The 21,395-nt window shown below is 41.5% G+C and overlaps 1 protein-coding gene across 2 annotated transcripts in view; it reads right to left on the bottom strand.

Moving 5' to 3' along the window:
• Positions 1-21,395, bottom strand: part of ARID5B (AT-rich interaction domain 5B) — a 192,500-nt gene that overhangs the window by 8,660 nt on the left and 162,445 nt on the right. For both annotated transcript variants that reach the window (XM_081234657.1, XM_081234658.1), the window contains 2 exons: positions 18,036-18,133; positions 948-1,146 (listed from right to left, as the gene is read on the bottom strand). In XM_081234657.1, the coding sequence (XP_081090783.1) occupies positions 948-1,146; positions 18,036-18,133 (297 nt within the window). The remainder of the gene's footprint in view (positions 1-947; positions 1,147-18,035; positions 18,134-21,395) is intronic.

Below are 21,395 nucleotides of genomic sequence, written 5' to 3'. Positions count from 1 at the left end.
ATTATCTTCTTACACAGGAGTCAGTTGGGTAAGTTAATTTCTAGTTAGGAGGCTGGTGTGTGTGTTTTAAGCTGGTGTTTAATTAGAGAGTCTCTTATGTGTTCATCATAAACCTGATTTTAGGGGGTGTTTAATATCAGCACCAAAGTTCCTTCTGGGGTTGAATCTTAGAACATGCTGTCTTCAAATGTGGCTGCTAGGTTTCTTTTGTTTTGTTTTGGTTTTTTTTTTTTTTTTTTAATGGGCGGCAGAATTTTTTTATTATTCATCTTGAAACAGAGCCCAGCTCATCCCCCATGACTGTCTGGACGATGACAGTAACGGCTTCTACCAGAGAGCTGTTGGGGGCTGTGGGTAGGTGGGGCCTGTTTTAAAAGGTTCAGAAACTACCTGTTAACAAGACAGATAATCATGGTTTCAGAGGAACCATTTCAAAATTCCCCTATAAATAATATGTACTTAAGATGTTTCTAAATTGGTCTTAACCCAAGTCTGGTGCACAGAGGTCAATTAATGGAGGCAAACAAGTCTCTGAAGTTTTTAGGACAGTCCTGCAGAGACACAGCAGATCCCACAATGCGTGTTTTAAAGTCACACCAGCTCCTCAGACAGGCTGGCTGTGAAATGGCAAAGAAGCCACATCTTTCACATGGGAGTCCCTTGGCTTTAAGAGCTGAAGCTCTGGCTCCTTCTCTCTCAAAGTCGGGTCTACTCTCAGTTTTCTACAGAGTGTTTGCTTCCTTCTAGATCCTATTCTAGGCCTATCCCATTCAATCCATGTGCTGCCCCGAAAGGCCCACTACTCAGGGAATGGTGAAGTTTAGATGATTAAGTTTCTCAGCCTGGTGTCGTCTCTGGCAGGGATGCAGCTATGGATGCAGGGCTCCAGAAGACCCCGAGGCAGGACCAACCTCACAGAGGTATTTCTGTGGAGTAGCCCGACTCACCTCTGATGCATCCTGGGGCTTCGGGGCATTCTCTTTTTCTTTCTTGCTCTTAGAGATTTCGTGTTTGATGCGTTTGGCTCCTGATACTTTTGTTTTATTCTCGTTTTCCTGTGAATTGTTCTCCTGTTTTCGAGGTTTGATTGGAGGCAGGGGCTTATCTTCCTCTCCTTTAATAAACCTTTCATACGGCAGGATTAATCTACAAGGGTATCAGAAGAGAGGATCGGTCAGGGCAGGCAATTCCAGTAGTGTTGATGCTATGGGGGTTTACTTTCTTGTCTCAATACAGGCAGTTAATTGAGTGACTTCATCTTCCCCGGTCAAAACCAGCACCGGGTAGCTTACATACTGCTTTCTTTGCAAGACCTCTTTCTTGTTTTGCGAAGCTGTACACCGAGGATACCAATGGACACATCCAAAGTCACATCATGATCACTGCCCATGGGACCTGGCTAGATGCTGATAACAACATCACAATAACAGCAACTATAATGCTAGCTGCCATTCGTTTATCATTCTGCCAACAGCTGTTGATTGAGCACCAACTATGTGTCAGGCAGTGTTCTAGGCACCAAGATACAGCAGTGAGCAAGATATTCAAAGCCCCTGAGGCTTACATTCTAGTAAAGTACTAGTATGTGCCAGGTAATGCCCTAGGTACATTATATAGGTTATTTCACGTAATGTCCACAACCTCCCTATGGAGTATTTACTATTATTGTTGTTGTTATTATTATTCCCTTTTCAACAGATGAGGCAACTGAGGCCCAAAAAGGCTAAATAATTTGCCTGAGTCACCCCATTTGTTAGATGTGGAATTTGAACCTAGTTCTGCCTGTCTCCCAAGTTTGCATTCATTCATGTCAAAATATAGACCAGACACTTAAGATAAAGAGGTTACGGGAGGGGAGCGCAGCACAGCGGGAAAACGGCTGTCTTATCCAGAGCTCTTGGGGGGGAGTAGGTGCCTCCAATAGGAGAAGCTCTGTTTTGGGGTGCCAAGTTAAAGAGGGCTCCAGAGAGAAGGAAGGCAGACAGAACGTTCAAGCCACAAAAATCAGAGGGCTGAAAAATTCAAGCATTTTAATTATATAACTTTTTAAACAAAGTACATAAAATTGCTCTAAAAAGAGAAACATCAAACAGCTCTTGTTTTAATCTGTTTTCCCTTTGCGACGTAGCGCTTGATCTGAAAGGGAAAAATAGCTGATGTAATTAAATGGGATGGATTGCATTACAATCTCAGTTTCAACTTCAGTGATTAAAGTTTTTATAATGCATTTGGTATGATTAATGACTCACTGTGGGATTAATACAAGACTCAGCCTTAAAAATATGAACTTTAATACAGCAAACATAATTTGTTTTAAATAAGACAAGTTGACTCAATGAAGAAAATGTACTTGGCTTATAAACAACATAAATCTGTTCAAATATTGGGAACCGTAATTATTTTTAAACTAAGACTCCCAGGCAAAAACTTCTTTGGCTTGGATATTTGTTAGCTATCCTAAAACTGGTTTCTAACTATGCAATTTGGATCTCAAGTACTTAAACGTACACAACTGTTCGGGTTTTTGAGTACAGACGTGGGGACATTTGTGATCATGGTATTTCACTCTTTAATAAAATACCAAGTAAATTATGGGAAAATCAAATCTCAATTTACAGCAATTAGAAACAAAAGTCATTACTGAGCATGCTCAGGCAAGGTATGTGCAAGAAGGCGTGAATAATAGTTTCGAGCCCTGCGTCTGGCAGTGGGCCAGCCATGAAGATCAACACAGCCCATGGGGAATAGTTATCTTCAGATCCCATTACAAACTGAGTTTAAACATGTTACAGCTGCTAAAACTGGAAACTGTTCTCTCTATGTAGACTTACTAAAATAATATATGGCTGCCAAATACCTGCTTCCCACTGTAATATTACAGTTAATGTTTATATAATAAAAAGCATAACTAAGCAGAAGAGAGAAAAAAAGCAATCTTGTTCATACTTGAATGTATTCCATCTCATCCGTAAAGTCCCCAACATTCCCCCCAGTTGCTTTTATCTGCATGGTTCTGCCAGGGACTTTATCCCCTTCAGCAGTGGCAGGTTGGGGATTTTTGTCCGGGAGCAAAATGCATTGAATATTTTAAATTAGGAAAAATATGTTAAATTGACTTTAATGAAAACATATTTTTATTGTTAGGACAGATAGGTTTGTTTTACTTTTGTTTGGTTGCCATGGGAACCCAAGGAGCACTGAAGTCTGGGTATTCCAATGGTTATTGTTTGTTGGTACCACCCTCCCCCCAAACTCCACTCTCTAATTGAGATGGTGGCACCATGAGGGAGGGACTCCCTTCACTATGGAGGACAGCATTACCTCTGAGTGTGGGGAAGGGGGTGAGAGGAAGCAGAGAACTGGGTGGGAGAGATACCCAAGGTGAGGACCCCTCACCTCAGGTCCTGATAGTCCTGGGCCGACCCAGCTTTCTAGATGGGTGCTAAGGAGACTTTAATTTCCTCGCACAATTTTGCAAGTTCAAGAAGCAGGGCAACACTTCTAGTTCATTTCTTTCTTTTTTTTTTTTCCCTTTCCTTCATTTTTTTTTTTTTCTTCCCTTCACTCAGCTCAGCAGCTGGCTGGCTGACAGCAGTAAAAAATACATTTCACTTTGCTGGTCAAAGGCCTAAAGCCAGAAGCAGGAAATCTGGAATTAAATGTTTCTTGTATCTGGAAAGAGGCATGACTAAGGTAAAACTGAATCCAAACACAAACCCTGCTTGTTCAAGGCTTCCAGAGGGAGAGTGTGTGTGAGTGTGAGTGTGTGTGTGTGTGTGTGTGTGTGTGTAAAGGTCAAGTGAGTGTTTCTTTTCCCTTCTAAATCACTGAAAGATAATTATAGTGGCTCAGGGAATAAAGGCTCCCGAAATAAAACAAGAAAGGCAGCAGCTAAAAGGAAACAAGTAGAAATATGACCAGCTAAGCCCTGAAGAGCAGATCTCTTCTCACCCGGCACACAAACAATCGCTGTTCATATAGTGATTTCCGTTTGGTACGATTTTCACTGAATGTTTTTTCAGTTATCCTGTCATGGTACAACACAATTACCCCACAGGATATGATCTTATCATCTGATTATTAGAAGTTTTTACACAGTACAGAGGACGAAAGCTATTATAGGTTTCTGAACATTTAAACGTTTAACGTACATGCGATACCATTGAAAACAGGTTAGCCAACATAAGGTCAACATTGCCCAATGCAGCAAGCATTGTATAAAGAATTTAGTATAATGCAACATGACTGCACCTTACAACAAAGATTTAATCAGCCTCTCAACTGTACAGATAAAAGCAAAAATGCACCCCAGCCCCTAAGAACTCATTACACAGGAGAAATATTTTCAATGGGCTGCAACTCTAAGAATGTGGTTTGGGTTTCTGGTGGATGGAAGTAATAGGGAAGAGAAGCAATATATTCATTAGAAAATCCAGAGAAATTCCCCCTCCCACCCCCCCCCAATCTAATGTAGTCTGAGGATTGAAAGCTAGGCAGATAAACGGGCCTTTACTATTATCCAGATTTCACATTTCAGATTAGCAAAATGCTTATTTACGATGCCATTAATGGATCTGAAATAGGTAAGCCATCATGTATTAAAAAATAACATCTTTCCATAGGCATAAGAATTGTAGCAGCATGAGATTTTATTTTTCCCTAGGAATAATACAAGAATAATATTTTCCACCCCAAAGCAGAAACAGTAGGGGAGCCTTTTTCTATCACCGAGATTCTTACTAAATTCAGTCACTGTGAAAAGCAAGATCTTTTTCTCCTTCTCCTTTTTATTTTTTCCTTAAAGACAACTTAAAATCAACCCAAGTTAAAATTAACAAATCGGTGGCATTATAACCTTGATTTATTAGTGTCTGAGCCACTAAATTATCATCATACAAGAAACTGCTGGTTTGAAAAGATTTCTGCTTTGTTAAATCTCAAGTTAAATAATGGTGCTCAGTATACTAGGTTTTTAGATCTGCCTCATCTGATATTATGAAAAATTCAATACATTTCTCTTCAGCAGAAGTCAAGGGTCAGCAAATCTATTACTGTAATGTAAGTAATCTGGCAACCTGCCAACTCTTTCTCCCTTTTATCATTTTTTTAAACACGAAGGCAGATAATTTTATATTTACAAATTCTGAAATCCTCCAGGGCCTTGCCTCTCTTTCTCAACAAAAAGCAGCAGCCTCATATTCAAGAAATGAATATTGCACATGTCCTCATCATTTGCATTTCATACAAAAGAAGAAAAGACCCTTCATCTTTATTAGGCAACATTCCCCTCCCCTCCCCATAGACAGAGGAAAAATAATGTCAAATCTCATCAGAACGAGTAACCACTAATGTCTCCTGTATTGACTAATGCTTTCATGGAATGACTGCATTTTGGGGCCAAAACATTTAGCAAACAGTGCTTAAGAGGAGAAATGAGACTCCATGTATTTATAGAGCTCTGAAAAATGATATTATAAGAATGTCTAGGACTGATTCAGTCTGAAGAGTTAGAAGAACTGGCAAATCTTTTTTTTTTTTAATTAATTAATTAATTAATTTAGTTTGGGCCATGTTGGGTCTTCGTTGCTACGCACGGGCTTTCTCTAGTTGCAGCGAGCAGGGGCTACTATTCGTTGTGGTGCGCGGGCTTCTCATTGCGGTGGCTCCTCTTGTTGCAGAGCACGGGCCCTAGGTGGGTGGGCTTCATTAGTTGTGGCACGGGGGCTCAGTAGTTGTGGCGTGCAGGCTCTAGAGCACAGGCTCAGTAGTTGTGGCGCACGGGCCTAGTTGCTCCGCGGCACAGTGGCAAATCTTTAGGGTTGTATTTGAACCTCAAGCTTACCCTAGTTACTTCATAGGCACTTTGATGCTATCAAACCAGTGAACAATTCCAGGCCCAGATTTCTACTGGTGCCTTTGGAGCAGAATAGAATATTTTAGGGGCAGAGGGGATAAAGTTGGCATGCAAAGCAGGGCAAAAATGCTACTACTATTCTTTTAACTATTAGTTTTATCGTGGCATTAGAAAAGAGATGACATATTGGTTCCACTGGGGCTTCAGACCTGATCTGATCCCAAATGGAGTTATTATACCTCCAAGTTGATTCCAGGGTCGATAAATTCTAAGGTTTGGCCAGACATTTCCCTTCTCAGCCAGAAACTGAAAATATATAACTTCGCTGTGAAGTGTGGGGAAGCACTCTTTCACCAAATATGGAGCCAACAGAAGGTAAGTTTTTCTTTTTTGAAGATGAAGTACACACACTTGTTAAGGTTCCAAGAAACATGGAAAGTTCTAATCTCACATACTGTTCACCTCCAGCTCAAGGTACCAGACCATCATTCTAAAAATGTCTAAAGAGCATTTGTTGGCGGCGGGGGGGGGGGCGGTACGTACCAAAACAAAAGCCAGATACACAAATGTGCTGCTATGTCAACGTGCGGAGCAGTGGGAATGTTTCCTCAGTGGGCACAACACTGGTTGAGTATAATGGCCATTATGCCACTTTGTTCCTATTCTTTTAAAAGCCAAGCTCCATCTAAGAAAAAATGTGGGCTCCAGATGAAGATCTCCACCAGTTTATGGTATAAGTTTCAGTGGAGCAGAAAAAATATCAGTCACAAAGAGAGCTGAGAAAGAGGACTTGAGTGTCAGCTTCCGACAGACGAAGATGTGAACTCAAAGCTTTGAGCACCGAACCACAGAGGGAGGTGCCATGCTGACATGTAGGCCACGGAGAATAAGCCAGCGGCAGGACCCACCTGAGCAAGAAAATGGTGGGAGAATGCAACATGGGTTCTGTGTAAAAGACTTAGCTTGGGGCTTCCCTGGTGGCGCAGTGGTTGAGAATCTGCCTGCTAGTGCAGGGGACAGGGGTTCCAGCCCTGGTCTGGGAGGATCCCACATGCCGCGGAGCAACTAGGCCCATGAGCCATGGCCGCTGAGCCTGCGCGTCCGGAGCCTGTGCTCCGATAGTGAGAGGCCCACGTACCGCGATGAAGAGTGGCCCCCGCTTGCCACAATTAGAGAAAGCCCTTGCACAGAAACGAAGACCCAACACAGCCTAAATAAATAAATAAATTAAAAAAACAACAACAACAACAACTTAGCTTGCCCATGAGCTACCAACGGTAAACTGTACAGAGCTCTTTAAAAAGGAAATGGGTAAAAAGAGCATCATTTGCATTCTACTCTAAGATACCTAGGCATGTGGCCCATTATTATCAACAACCATTATCAATGGCCACTCATCTTCAGAAAATCTCTGCCTTGGGAAAATAATCAGCTCACTGGGGGCTTCATTACCTACTCAAGGGCAAGCAGAAGATGAACAAGAAAACCTTTTGAAGGCACTAATTTTCTCCATTTGCCCCAGTTGTGGGAGAGTTGTTTCTGAGGCCCACTGATGACTCTTTGCCTTCCCATAGTCGTGGAGTAACTGTGACCCTAACTAAGCAAAGAGAGGAAAGAAAGGTGCTGGGATCCCTGGCTTGATGGATGGTGGCTTGACTCCCATGAAGGAGGGTCAGCGTGAGAGACGCAGCTCCAGGATGACAGGCCCCTGAACGTGGGCTGTGGGAGTCAGGGTTGGGGGGTGGGGGGGTGGAGAGAAACTTCTGGGTGTTCTTCTGGATCTCTTTCAAGGGCAGATGAACATCATTTCAAGAATAATAGACAAATACAACTACAGTGTTTTCAACGTGATGTGCACCCCCAACATGAAGGGTCCATATGTAAAAGCACAAACAACTGTCGCATTCAAGTCCCACGTGAGACACCACACATCCCAGAGCTTCTGAAATGTTCAACAATTCCCCCAAACATGTATCACTTTGATCAAACTTTGTAATAACTTGCACAAAACCAAAATGTTCCAAGAGGTTTTCAGTGGAAGAGTTAAGGATATATTTTAATGGTAAACAATTACATTCTTCTGTCATCTGATACTTTTTTTTTCCTTTCTTTTTTGGAAACATGCTTTCTGAATTTTCAATAGTTCCTTTGTGAAGGCATCTGTTACTCACATAATTGAAAAGATGTTTGTGCAGTGGCATGCTTGAGAATACAGTTATTTAATCTTAATGATAAAGCCCTGAGGACAGAAAATCATAAGTAGAAACCTCTTGTTATTTATCAAAAAGAAAAAGGGCTAAGACACCTAATCTATTCTCAAATTTAAATTCAGGCTGGATGAAAACTGTCAATAAAACATGGAACCTGAAAAGTTTCTTAAATACTATAGCAAGGTTCAAAGGGGGCTGGGTAGGGGGAGTGGGAAGAAAACAAAAATGAGACAATAAGGGAGCTCTCGACAAAGAAGAAACTGCTGTTTGGCAAGCCTTTTTTGGGTCAAACAAAGAACTTGCTGTAGTTTACAGCATGACATACACACTTGATTAGTTTGTGCCTGAGGGTGTTTTTACACTCAACAGTGTAAACTCCAACTTCTATTAATTACAACTTGCATTTAGAGGCAAATTTAAGAATTTTTAAATAGAGATTTTTCAAAGGCTGTTGTTTATTTTTTTTTTAAACAGAAACCAGTTTTTCTACTCCAGGGCCTGGCTGGGGTTCTGTTTTCCTTTTTTAAAGTTTCTTGAAAAATCCAGGCATCGGAAAGTTATCAGAGCATTTTAGGCATGCTGAGTGATACAGAGGGAGGCTCTTGCTTATGAAATTACCTGACTGTCCTTTGGGGAGACATTCTTTACAGATGAGAAGCTGCTCCGGGCATAGGGTGCTTACATCCACCCAATTCAGGTGCCTTATAAGAACAAGACTGATGGGGTATCATTGGAAGAGCAGCAGCAATACCTTATTTAGTCTGCCTAAATCTCAACACTTTGTGTTAGATTTTGGGGGTCGCTGGTTGCTGATAAGGGCCAGGTGGCCTTCTGTGGGTGTGGGGAAAAGGGAGATGAGAGCGCCTGGGTGGCGGTATTACAGAAGCGTTACCAACAGAGTACCCGTTGGCCAGAGTCCCCATTACCAAGACAGTGTTTACAAAGGAGATGCAAGTCCATAGATTGGTCGACCCCACCATGGGTGAGGATGGGGCACGGTCTACCCATTGGACCTCAAGGCAAGAGACTGAACAGACACTGAGAGGATAAACTATAATACCTGCCTCTGCTGTATCCAATTTGGAAATTCAGCCTTAGACCTCTCCTGACTGCCCCTTCTACCAACTCATTCCCTACCTCTTTGTACACATTTCCTAGAGAAAGCTGTCCTTTTTGTTTGGATTTAATTTAATTCATTCAACCCCTAATTCTTGAGTCCCTGGTATGTTCACGACGCAGTACTGGGTGCACTGGTGAGTCTCAAGGGAAGCAATACCACAAGGTCCTTGCCCTCAAATATAATTTCTTTACTGTTTCTGAGTTCTACAACTGAATTATTTTAGGCAGTGTACGATGATCTATCTTAGGTTCTAACCTAATCTCTTTAAGGTCCAGTTCATAAATTGGTACAACCAACTACGGAGAACAGTATGGATTTTCCTTAAAAAACTAAAAATAGAACTACCATATGATCCAGCAATCCCACTCCTGGGCACATACCCAGAGAAAACCATAATTCAAAAAGACACATGCAACCCAGTGTTCACTGCAGCACTATTTACAATAGCCAGGTCATGGAAGCAACCTAAATGCCCACAGACAGACGAATGGATAAAGAAGGCGTGGTACATATATACAATGGAATATTACTCAGCCATAATAAGGAACGAAATTGGGTCATTTTCAGAGATATGGATGGACCTAGAGACTTATACAGAATGAAGTCAGAAAAAGAAAAACAAATATCGTATATTAACGCATATATGTGGAATCCAGAAAAATGGTACAGATGAACGGGTTTGCAAGGCAGACATAGAGACACAGATGTAGAGAACAAACGTATGGACACCAAGGGGGGAAAGTGGGGGGTGGTGGTGGTGGTGGGATGAATTGGGAGATTGGGATTGACATATATACACCAATGTGTATAAAATAGATAACTAATAAGAACCTGCTTATAAAAAAATTAAATTCAAAAAAATAAAGAAAAAATTAAAAAACAATAAAAAGAAAGCAAATTTTAGAAAAATTAAAAGATAGGGTCACAGCACCTCCCAGTTCTAATGAGTTGGTAGCAGTGCCTACGGGTGCCATATTGAGAAGAATTGTGACGCTGAGCCTGGGTTCTCGGGAAGCAGCATCGTGTTCCCTTAGCAGTCTCTGCCATGAATGTGGTAGCATGGGCACCTCCTCATTTTTTGCCAGCCCTATTCTTGGTAGACGTTCAAAAAACACCAACTGGCTCTTGAGGGCAGCAGCAAAGGAAAAAGGCAGTCAATCAAATGGCCAATCTATCCTACCCAAGAAAAAGAAACTGGCCACCAATTTCAAAAGTAATCTTAGGCTCTGTTGATAGAGACTGACACTGCCCACATCCCAAGAAATACTATATGCCACATCTGGAATAGCTTTGGGTCTTCTAAGTGACACAAATGGGAGGCATTTACATGAGAGCAAGCCAAACTGGTGAAAGTCCATATATCGTGCTCTGAGGCTTGAATGAATGGATTAGGAAGACTTGAAGTGAGAGAGGAGCTTTGCCAAGTGTATGGAGGCCCATCACCGAGAAAAAAGAGCATGTGGAATGAGTCAGTCCCAAAAGGCAAGGCAGAGTCAATGGGAAGCCACAGGTATGCTGCTCAGTATGGGAAGAGTGTACAGATGAAGAGTGCCTTCAACAGTGGTGCTTCTCCGTTGCCTCCCCACTGCAGGGCGATTAAGCAGAGACTGGATTATAGCCCGACGCCAGAGACAGTTCAGTCCTCATGGAACACAGCAGCCCACAGGCGTGTTTAGTTTACATAAAATATTTTCAGAAATATTGGAGCCAGTATTTGTAAGTTGGGTGATTTCACATAAAAATTATCTCCAGAACATGGAAGGTGTGGAAGCACCGAGACTGTGTCCTTCTAAGGCGGTAAGTGTCGCTGATCCCACTGGGCCTCTCTCTCGCCCGGCTGTGGGTTTTGCACTTTCCAGCCTGGCCACACCTGTGCTCACCCATGCTACCTGCCCCCTTCAACATCTGAGTTTGTGACCGCTGGTGTGGAGCACTGCTTCTCCAGTGACCTGGTGAGAGGGACCAGTTTCCTAAATTTCCTGTCTGTTGCTGACTGATACTTTTGTAAAATACCATAAAAAGGAATTAACAGGAAAATGAGAAATTTCAAAAGACATACAAAATGCAAGCCCCCATTTAAAAAAAATTCAACAGACAAAAAATTATTCTGGCAAACTGCCATGTAAGTGTATCAGTGGTTATGCATAGCTGCCCCATTCACAGAGCACAGATGGGCCAGAAGAGCCTCACTTGAGTAACACTGGTCGAGAGGATTGCTAAAGGATCCCTGAAATCTGTGTATCCTGCCTGTGGCCTCCTGAGCTGTGTACTGATTAACTCCAAGGATGTCAAAATGAGCAGGAATGCACCAAGTCTTGTGCTGGACATGAACAGAGCTGTGGCTCACCTTACTTCCCCTTGGCTTCCCCCAGTATGACTGGCTGAGTCCCTTAGAACCTGATGTATGTTTGGCATTTACCTTACAGCACATACTTATTTAAAACGTGAACCTCACACACTGCCTTCCACCTTCAGAGAATAAAAGGCCAAAGCTCCATCTGACTATCACTGGGGTTCCGCCCAAATGCATGGGGCTTGGGTGCAGCTCACCCCAAGTCACTGCCCAGGAAAACGCCTCAGCCAGGCGGCATGACAGTCTCACCCCAGGAATGCTTCTGGGAAAAGCAAGAGGGTAGACTTTGAAATTGGGCATTAAGTACATAAGAAGATGAGGCATAATTGTTCATTTCCCCCACAAACAAATACATTTGTTTATGATTTTCTAAATACTCAGAAAAGCACATCATAAAGTACTTTTGCCTTAATGCTCCTTTTAAAATCCCTAGTAACAATTTCATGTGCTCCACAGACACAGACCATGTAATTTATTAAGGAAAATTAAAACCAGTAATCTGGTATTCTGTGTAACGATTTTTTCCCCCTTGCATGTGCTTAAAAAACATTAAAAAAAAAAAAGAAAACAAATCTGCATGTGAAAACAGTCTTTAAAGTGAATTACTATTCCAGAAAATCAAGCTAAGAGAATTCCACTAAAGTAACCATTTTCCTTTTTGTTCCTTTACTGATAAAGTTATTTGGGGCATCTTCAACGAAGAGTTGAACGAGAAAGAAAATGTTCCACTGAGAAGTGTCCTGCACAGAAGGAGGTGGGCATTTTTCTTTGCGTTATAATCTACAGTAACTTTATCTATAAATCCTGAACAAGAAGTGTCCAGAATAACCACACTTCATAAGCTTTGCTGAGTTGGAGACATCTACATAGCAACAGTCTTTCGATGGGGAAACGTTAATGCTTTTTATATTGGTGATCATCTGTAACATGAGCAATTAAGTACAGTACTAATGGACTGTGGCCAGGAGCCTGGTACTAATATTAAAAACTGACAGAGATGAATAGGTTTGGAAGCAAAACCAGGCTGACAAAGACATTTTATGAAGTGCTTGGACCTATTTGATTTAAACCAATCAGAGGCAAGTTTGGACCAGTCAGGCCTTCAGCGACAATGATGCATTCACAGGCATTGTACCTACCATTCCTGCTATGCCTTAAATAAAAACAACATTGATTCTTTTCAACAACCTGCACTTTCATTATTACATTCATTAATAAACCAAAAGTACCCAACTAATATACAAGTAACATTTACTGAGGGAACCGGCTACTTTTTTCTTGTTGGAAAATGAAAACATTTACTGGAAGCACGAACCACACTGCATGAAAAATAAATCAGTGGATAATGCATAGTAGATCACTCATTGCTTCTTCATCTTCTAGGAAAGCAAAGCTGGTGGTAGGGAAATAGGAAAAGGAGCCAGTCTCTGTATTAGAGTGAAAACAAGAGCCCAGGTGAACCGGCAGCAGAGGGGGAACTCCCATCATTCTCATCTGGTTTGGAAGGCTTTAAACATTTCCAAGGGCATCTCCAGACTAGATGTTTGCTCACAAAATCCTGACCCTTTAAAACTCCCTGAACCTTCTGGAAGACAATGGCCCTTCACCAATCTAGTCATCCCTGTTTTAATTGTGTTAGCACAGCCTATAACTAGCAAGAATGAATGAAATCTGCCAAAATCACTCAACACAGTTGTAGTCAAGAGCTTCAGCCTTTTCTTTGACCAAAGCATAACTGGTTCAAGTCCCTGGACAGATCTGAGTGTATACTCTTCCCTTCTTTGGTAGAACCATCCAAGAGAAGTAAGACCTCTAGCGCAGTAGTTCCCAGACACTTCTCCCCACCACAACACACAGGAGTATGGGTGACTCCTTTAGAGCGTGGTTCAAATGAGTGAGGGTGGCATTACGGTAAGTAGAGTCTGATTTCTTTAAAAAAATACCAATATTTGCAGATGATTGATTTAACTATTATAGATTACTAATTATTCATGACATCCCTTGTATCTGACCACAACAATGCAAGAGGGACTTAGATGGCAAAAGGAAATGCCTACTGTAAAACTCTTAGAGGAAAACACAGGCAGAACACTCTTTGACATAAATCGCAGCAATGTCTTTTTGGATCCACCTCCTACAGTAATGAAAATAAAAACAAAAATAAACAAATGGGACCTGATTAAACTTAAAAGCTTTTGCACAGCAAAAGGTTTCCATAAGCAAAATGAAAAGACAACCCCCAGAGTGGGAGAAAATATTTGCGAATGATGTGACGGACAAGGGATTAATCTCCAAAATATACAAACAGCTCATGCAGCTCTGTATCAAAACAAAAACAACCCAATCAAAAAACAGGCAAAAGACCTAAATAGACATTTCTCCAAAGAAGACATACAGGTGGCCAAAAAGCACATGACAAGATGCTCAACATCTCTAATCATTAGAGAAATGCAAATCAACACTACAATGAGGTATCACCTCACACCAGTCAGAATGGCCATCATCAAAAAGTCTACAAACAGTAAATGCTGGAGAGGGTGTGGAGTAAAGGGAACCCTCTTGCACTGTTGGTGGGAATGTGAATTGATACAGCCACTATGGAGAACAGTATGGAGGTTCCTTAAAAAAACTAAAACAGGGCTTCCCTGGTGGCGCAGTGGTTGAGAGTCCGCCTGCCGATGCTGGGGACACGGGTTCATGCCCTGGTCTGGGAGGATCCCACATGCCACGGAGCAACTAAGCCCATGAGCCACAACTACTGAGTCTGCACTCTAGGGCCCGCGAGCCACAACTACTGAGCCCGCGTGCCACAACTAATGAAGCCTGCATGCCTAGAACCTGTGCTCCGCAACAAGAGAAGCCACCGCAAAGAGAAGCCTGAGCACCTCAACAAAGAGTAGCCCCCACTTACTGCAATTAGAGGAAGCCCACGCACAGCAACAAAGACCCAAAGCAGCCAAAAAAAAAAAAACTTATTAATTAATTAATTTAAAAAACACAGCCTCTTAAAAAAAAAAAGATACATGCACCCCAATATTCACTGCAGCACTATTTACAATAGCCAAGACATGGAAGCAACCTAAATTTCCATTGACAGAGGAATGGATAAAGAAAATGTGGTACATATGTACAATGGAATATTACTCAGCCATAAAGAAGGACGAAATAATACCATCTGCAGCAACATGGATGGACCTAGAGATTGTCATACTAAGTGAAGTAAGTCAGAGAAAGACAAATATTATATGATATCACCCATATGTGGGATCTAGTTTTAAAAAATTATAAAAATGCACTTATTTTACCATACAGAAACAGACTTACAGATATCAAAAACAATTTACGGTTACCAAAGGGGAAATACAGTGGGGAGGGATAAATCAGGAGCTTGGGATTAACGTACACACACTACTATACATAAGATAGATAACCAACAAGCACCCACTGTATAGCACAGGAAACTCTACTCAATGCTCTACAATGGCCTACATGGGAAAAGAATCTGAAAAAGAATGGAAACATGTATATCTGTAACTGAATCACTTAGTTGTACACCTGAAACAGACAACACTGTAAATCCACTATACTCCACTGTAAAATAAAAATTAAATTAAAAAAAAGAAAGGAAATGCAAATGCCAAGAATGGGTTAAGGACCGTGCTAATCACCCCGGAACAGCTGTGCTCCAACCTGGGTTTCAGGTTCTGTGCAGGGATTTCTATGTTGGGGGCCCCATGGGGCGCCCACAGCTGACTACTGTCTCTCAACTCCAAATCCACTCTTCTGTGCTCTGCTTGGTGATGCTGGGACTGGGACAACATAAATTACATGTCTCTCTTGTCAGCTGTCTTCCTATTGGGGTTCTGCAAATGGGGCCCTAGCAGGCCAGGGGAAGAGAGGAGGGACCACCTTCCCTTTTGCTTGCTGTTCATTTCAGTGCCAACCCAACAATGACGTAGCAGCAGCAGTTGGTTCTTTCAACAATCCCTGAGTAGTTTCAGTGTGTTTCCTCTGAGGTCTGGCCCCAGCCACAGAGCATGCCTCTTTAGGTCTGCGCCCAGCTCCACGGTGCCTCTCCTCTGAGCCCCTGAAGGACCAGTACTGGCTGGGTGCCTCTACCTATCAGGGATCTGAACCCCAGTTTGGTGAGGTCCACTCTCCAAACTTCTGGGTGGTGATAACCTACCTTCTTTTCTCTATTCCTTCAACCCTAGGAAACCTATAGTTACTGCCTCCAGATTAGTGGACTGCTTCACACTGACGCTTGTTAAGCAGTTCCCTACAGTAAATTCTCTTTGTTGAATACGTAGTGTGGGTTTTTATTTTCCTTCCTGGATCCTGACTGATACACTGACCAAACAAATTCTAGATTTGGAGGAGTAACCGACATAGCTTTTCAAAAAATGTATTCCAGTGGGAGACTAAACCTTTATGAAGTCTGTTCCCAAGAATGAGAGAAAAAAAAATCTCTAAAAATCTTTAATAATGTTTTTAGTTGCTAAAGTTGGAGGTATCTCTATTAGAATTTTCCATTTTGAGTGACTGAAGGCATGTGGGATTCTGCTACTCCAGGAAGAGGTAAATCATAAAACAAAAGTACACAACCTTCAAAAGAACATATCTTGGCATTTCATTTAAGATTGAAGCTATTTTTATCCACACAACTGCTTGAGTAAATTAAACACACAGCCACACACACACGCGCGCACACACACACACGTACCTAGTACTATGAAATCCAATCCTTTTTCTATCCCAAACCTTATCTGTTTTTTGACCATGTGATGCTTTCTAATACATTTGATTAATTTTTCACTCTAACTAGGTGAGCCAGCTCCCAGCTGAGATAACACTCCTTTTTCAAATTTTAATTGCTATCTGGTCCTTTAAGTGTGATGGTTCACACGTTGGGGAGGTTGGCACATGGAGCTAAGGGAGGTTCACTATCTGAAAGTAGAGACAGTGTTGCTAATGAAAATGTTTTGATTAAAGCCTTGACTCATAATCCAAACAAGATGACTGTGGTACCTCAGACACCACAGAACACTCACCCCAGGTACCAGTGCCTTTTCGTACTAGAACTTCAGTGCTGTAAGTGTTATGTACAGTGAGGGTGTGGGCTTTTGTATTAAATACTGTGAGAAATAATACTCACATTTTAAAAATTCGTGCAGTGTACTGCAAACAATGCTTTGAAAAGTAATAATTTGAATTCCTGTTATCGATTTTTAAAAAATCCTTCTGGATTATAACACTGTCAAGTAAGGCAATCTCTTGGGAATACTTTGTGGGAATTTTTCGTAGGGTACTAAACCCAACTCAATTTTCTGTGATTATACCTATAAAAACATTCCAAGTTTCACTGAATGGCCATACTAAAAGAGGCTCTGTGTTAAGTGCAATGCAGATAAAAATATAACTGGACTCAAAAGAAATATGACTAAGAGTTGATGTGTGAGGTGACATTATCTGAAGATGCATTTGTATGATCCAAAGACGGGTGTTAAGCAAGTGGGTTGAAGTTGGAATGGTAACTGACTATGTGAAGAGCAACCATCAAATTTAGCACTTGTGTTTTATTTTTCAAAGGAGCAAGCTAACTGGCCCGTTTGCTCCGCTGACCGTGTCTTGACTTCATTCCATCCATGGCCATCATTAAAACACACACAGACACACAGACACCTCTACTTGGATCTCACAAGCTCTGAATTTGAAACCATGAAGCCAAGTCGGTCAAACACTACTGCAGGGAAACGCCAGTGATAAGGAAGCTGTTATGACCTAAAGAGATTAAGTAGGCGCTGGAAGTACAGAGCAAGGATAACGCGTGATTTATGCTAACTGGTCTCCAGCACTGTGGGTAACACAGTCCTAATGCAAAGGGGAAAAATTCCTGAGGATACAACCCTCACAGGAGGCCAATTTGGCATTATTTCTTGTTTGCATTATCATCACCTTTCTGAGAGAAGCTGAAATTATTAGAAAACCAAACCACACAGAGCTTGGCAAGAAAGGATTTCCTGGGTCAAAAGCGTTAGAAGAAAAACACCAAGATGGGAAAAAACAATGGATCTTATCTGGGACCACTTTACAGTCAACATGAATACTTTTCAATATTAACGCAGTTACATGGCAAACTCATAGTAACACCACAGACCCCAGAAGCTCAAAGTTTTCCAGAAGCTGAAAGTTCTCACAGTAAATAAACCTACAGAGTACAGAGAACATATTGAATAATGTATGCTTGGTGGGGGGTGGCTAAGGGGTAAGTGTTATCAGGCAGGTGGTCACAGGATAAAACCAAACTAAAGGAACTTCATCTAATTTCATCCCTCATAACCAGAGAAAGCCATGTTCCCTAAAAATCACAAGGCAGTATGCAAAGTAAAGTGCCAGAGGGATATTTTCTGTTTCCTAAAAGGTCTTATGCTTGACCAATTAACTTCCAATTAACACACTTTTAATTAATCAATGACTTTCCAAGAAAGGGCACCTTACCTTTCATAATGTCTGCGGGTACAAGTGGCGGCACTGGTGCTCCCAGGATTACCGCCTAATTCATCATAAATATGTTTCCATTGACGGCGGGCTGTTATCTGAAAAAAGTGGCAATGAGAAATTTAATCTTGCATCATAAGAGATTCACAGTGCCAGGATTCAATACATACGCAACAGTCAGAAGAGAACGGTCTATTCTGGAAACCCAGAAACAGAGAAGTCCAAATGAATACATGGGAGACTTACGGGCTTATAGTAAGATCTCACTTTTAGCATTTTTCTTTACAGTAAAAATGGAATTCTGCTTTGGGCTCTATATTTCGTCACCCTTAGCGCATTTTTATCTGAGGCATCTCCCTGGATATTCATTTGGTATTTGCCCCCAAGGTCCCAAACTTATACTCTGTTCCTTTATGTCATGTGATAAAACATCAAAATAAAATAAGATTTCAGCTAAAATATATCTTAGTGTACCAGTTTAAATGAATCAGAATTAACATTACTTGCTTAAGGGATATGGTAATGGGTGGCTGAGTACACAGGTAAAGGCAGAGTTTTCATAAAACATGCTTTTGTATTTTCTGGTTTTCAACTATTGTGATGTGTTGCCTACTTTAAAGACTAAAAATAAAATTCCTACACAAATTAATTAAAATGATCAAGTTGGTTATGAAATTTATAGTCATCTCAGGCTGTATTTTTATGCCAGCTCCTCTAACCATCAGAACAAAACCAAAATCTGAAACTGTCTATGTCACAAGCTGTTTATTTGTCTTCACTTAGGTCAGGAAAATGGGATATCCATCAAATCCTATGAAAATTAACATATTCCAAAGTTAAAATAACAAACAGCTTGCAACATACCGAAAGGCATACTATGGTCTTTTTTTTTTCTTTAATTTTATTTTTATATATAAATTAAGATTTTACAAAATAACAGGCGCATGATCTAGCAAATGATTAATTTGGGGAAACCACGTCATTTACTACATCTGAGCAATCTAGTGTTTCCTTGAAACTGGGAAGACCGAGCAAGTTCTGAGATCTTTGTGAACGTTTCTAAACAGGGCTCCAGGAAAACTCTGTTAGTGGAATGTGCAGGGGGCAGGGCGTGGCAGAGGTGCCAGTGGCATTTAAACAATCAGAACAGGAGGCTTCTTTTGAAAAACACCCGCAGAGCTGCCAGCGGAGTTCACTTAGGGGCTAGAGGCAGCAATGCGTGAAAAAGAATCTCAGCGTGCATCCAGGGGCTCTGTGATTGCGATCTAAGGAGGAGAAGGGTGGTTAAATATCACAGGGTAAATGGCACCCTTTCCATTTCAAATAAAGAGAACCCCTTCATTTCCATAAACCCTTCTTAACAGACCCAAGTAGGACCTCCAGACAATGTGAGTTTTGCATTGTTCAATTTCCCATGAAGCATTCTTGAACCAATTTGTTTCAATAGCTCTTGTTAGCCTGAGCCACCTCTTAGATCTACTAGTAGGTATAACTAAAAATCCTCCTGTATTTGTAGCTTGGTTTAGATTATAATAATAAATGTTTTGTCAAGCCCCTTTAAAAATACTCAAAATACATATTTTGGTAATTATTTTATATTTAGTTACAATCTCCCTCCAACCTTTTAAATATTGCAGTTTCAGGCTGATCCATTCTAGACCTGTGTATCACAGAAGAATAAACAGATTCCCCTTCTTCCAAGTATCTACCTTATTCCTCAAAGCCCTTAGAATCCTGAGTCCCTTGAAACAAATCTCCATATTCCCTTCCCTCAGGTGAGGTGTGGGCCCTGGAAAATAGCCCATGTGTGTTCCTGCAATCACTTCAGAAAGAAACCATCACTCGTCATTCTTGTTATCTCTTGTGTACACTGTATTTTATATTTTGTAAAGAGTTTTCATATCCATGATACCATTTAATCCTCCTATCAGCCTGTGAGGCAGATTATAGGAATCTCATTCACAAAGGAAACAAGTCTCAGAGCGGTTGCACGACTTCCCTAAGGACACACAGCAGCAGAGTGGGAATGCCAGGACTCATACCGATGTCTTATGGTCCCAAGAGCAGACTTTTTCCCACGACATCAAAGCAGCCTCCATATCAGAATGACCTGATGAACAGTGTAGCAGGGTGACAATATAGAACTCCAGGGGCCTTTTGCTTCGAAGGAAGGAGATAACTGTGGGACCCATAGCTTCTGCTACAAGTTCTCAAATTCTCACTAGTGGGAAAATAGCATCGCTACGAGGTCAGCAAGAATATAAGTGGGTGGGTTGGGTTACCAGTGCTCTGAGATTTTACTCTCTTAAAGTAAAACCATTAAAACTGTGGTTCCTGCCACCCTGCCCACTTGTGTCTCTAGTTAGAACATAGGTTCCCCATTAAATCACAGATAGGTCCCAATTATACCAGAATCCATCCATTCACTCATCCATTCACTCACCAAACATTTATTGAATATCTCCCATTTGTTGGGTACTGTGCTCGCAGCTGGGTGGCGACAGTAAAAACCCAACACCCAAGATGACTGCATCCTAGTGGCAGATCCCCCAAAATAAACAAATGACCAAATATATAAACAAAGTACTACTGACTGTGAAAAACATAATGAACAAGAGGCCACCGCTGACAGGGATATGTGTGGAAACTGGCCGTGTTCCCTACCCGCAACCCATCATCCAGACTAGGGGATGCCCTGTTAATAAACACATGCCTATGACAGAAATGACAAAACTTCTTTGAGAATAAATAATGAATTATCAAAAGGAAAAACCAAAAATCTTCCTCACGCTAGGATTGAAACTGTGGCAGCGGGAAGCCAGCATCAGTCACCACTTGGCATTAATAAACCATAGGCAGCTGGCTAGGGGTCTGTGTTAGCCCCCCGCTAGCAGGTTCTGGTCTTTCAATACCGTTTTTACCAGTGGAGAAAAGACAAGGGCTGGGCCTTCAAGGAAGTGGGTTCTCAACTGTTTACTGAGCTTCCACTGGCCAGCCTGGATGAATCAGGCCATTTTGAGATATTTTCTTTCCACAGGAAAGTCATAAAATGTGCTCTTTCCAACTGCTAAATGCTTCTAAGTACACAGTTCTCCTGGGTATACATCTCTTATTTTTTGTGCCCAGATGCGCTTTCAGTTCAAACGCTGACCATAGGCTCTACAGCAAGAAACGTCTAAATCCTCGCCTTGTCCAAACCTACAGGGGGTCTCAGAGCCCTACGAGGAGAGAGAGGAGGACGCAGCTGGGACAGCTCCTGGGCATCCTGCCCCCACCTGTGTACATCTGCCTTCTGTACTAATAGGCTTTCGTCGTGCCTAGGCATGCACTGGCTTTGGGTTTTTATTCTGTTGTCCTCTC

This window comes from Mesoplodon bidens (genome assembly GCF_964165515.1).
Source record: "Mesoplodon bidens genome assembly, chromosome: 1".
Lineage (NCBI taxonomy): Eukaryota > Metazoa > Chordata > Mammalia > Artiodactyla > Ziphiidae > Mesoplodon > Mesoplodon bidens.
This window is presented reverse-complemented; position numbering and strand designations above follow the sequence as displayed.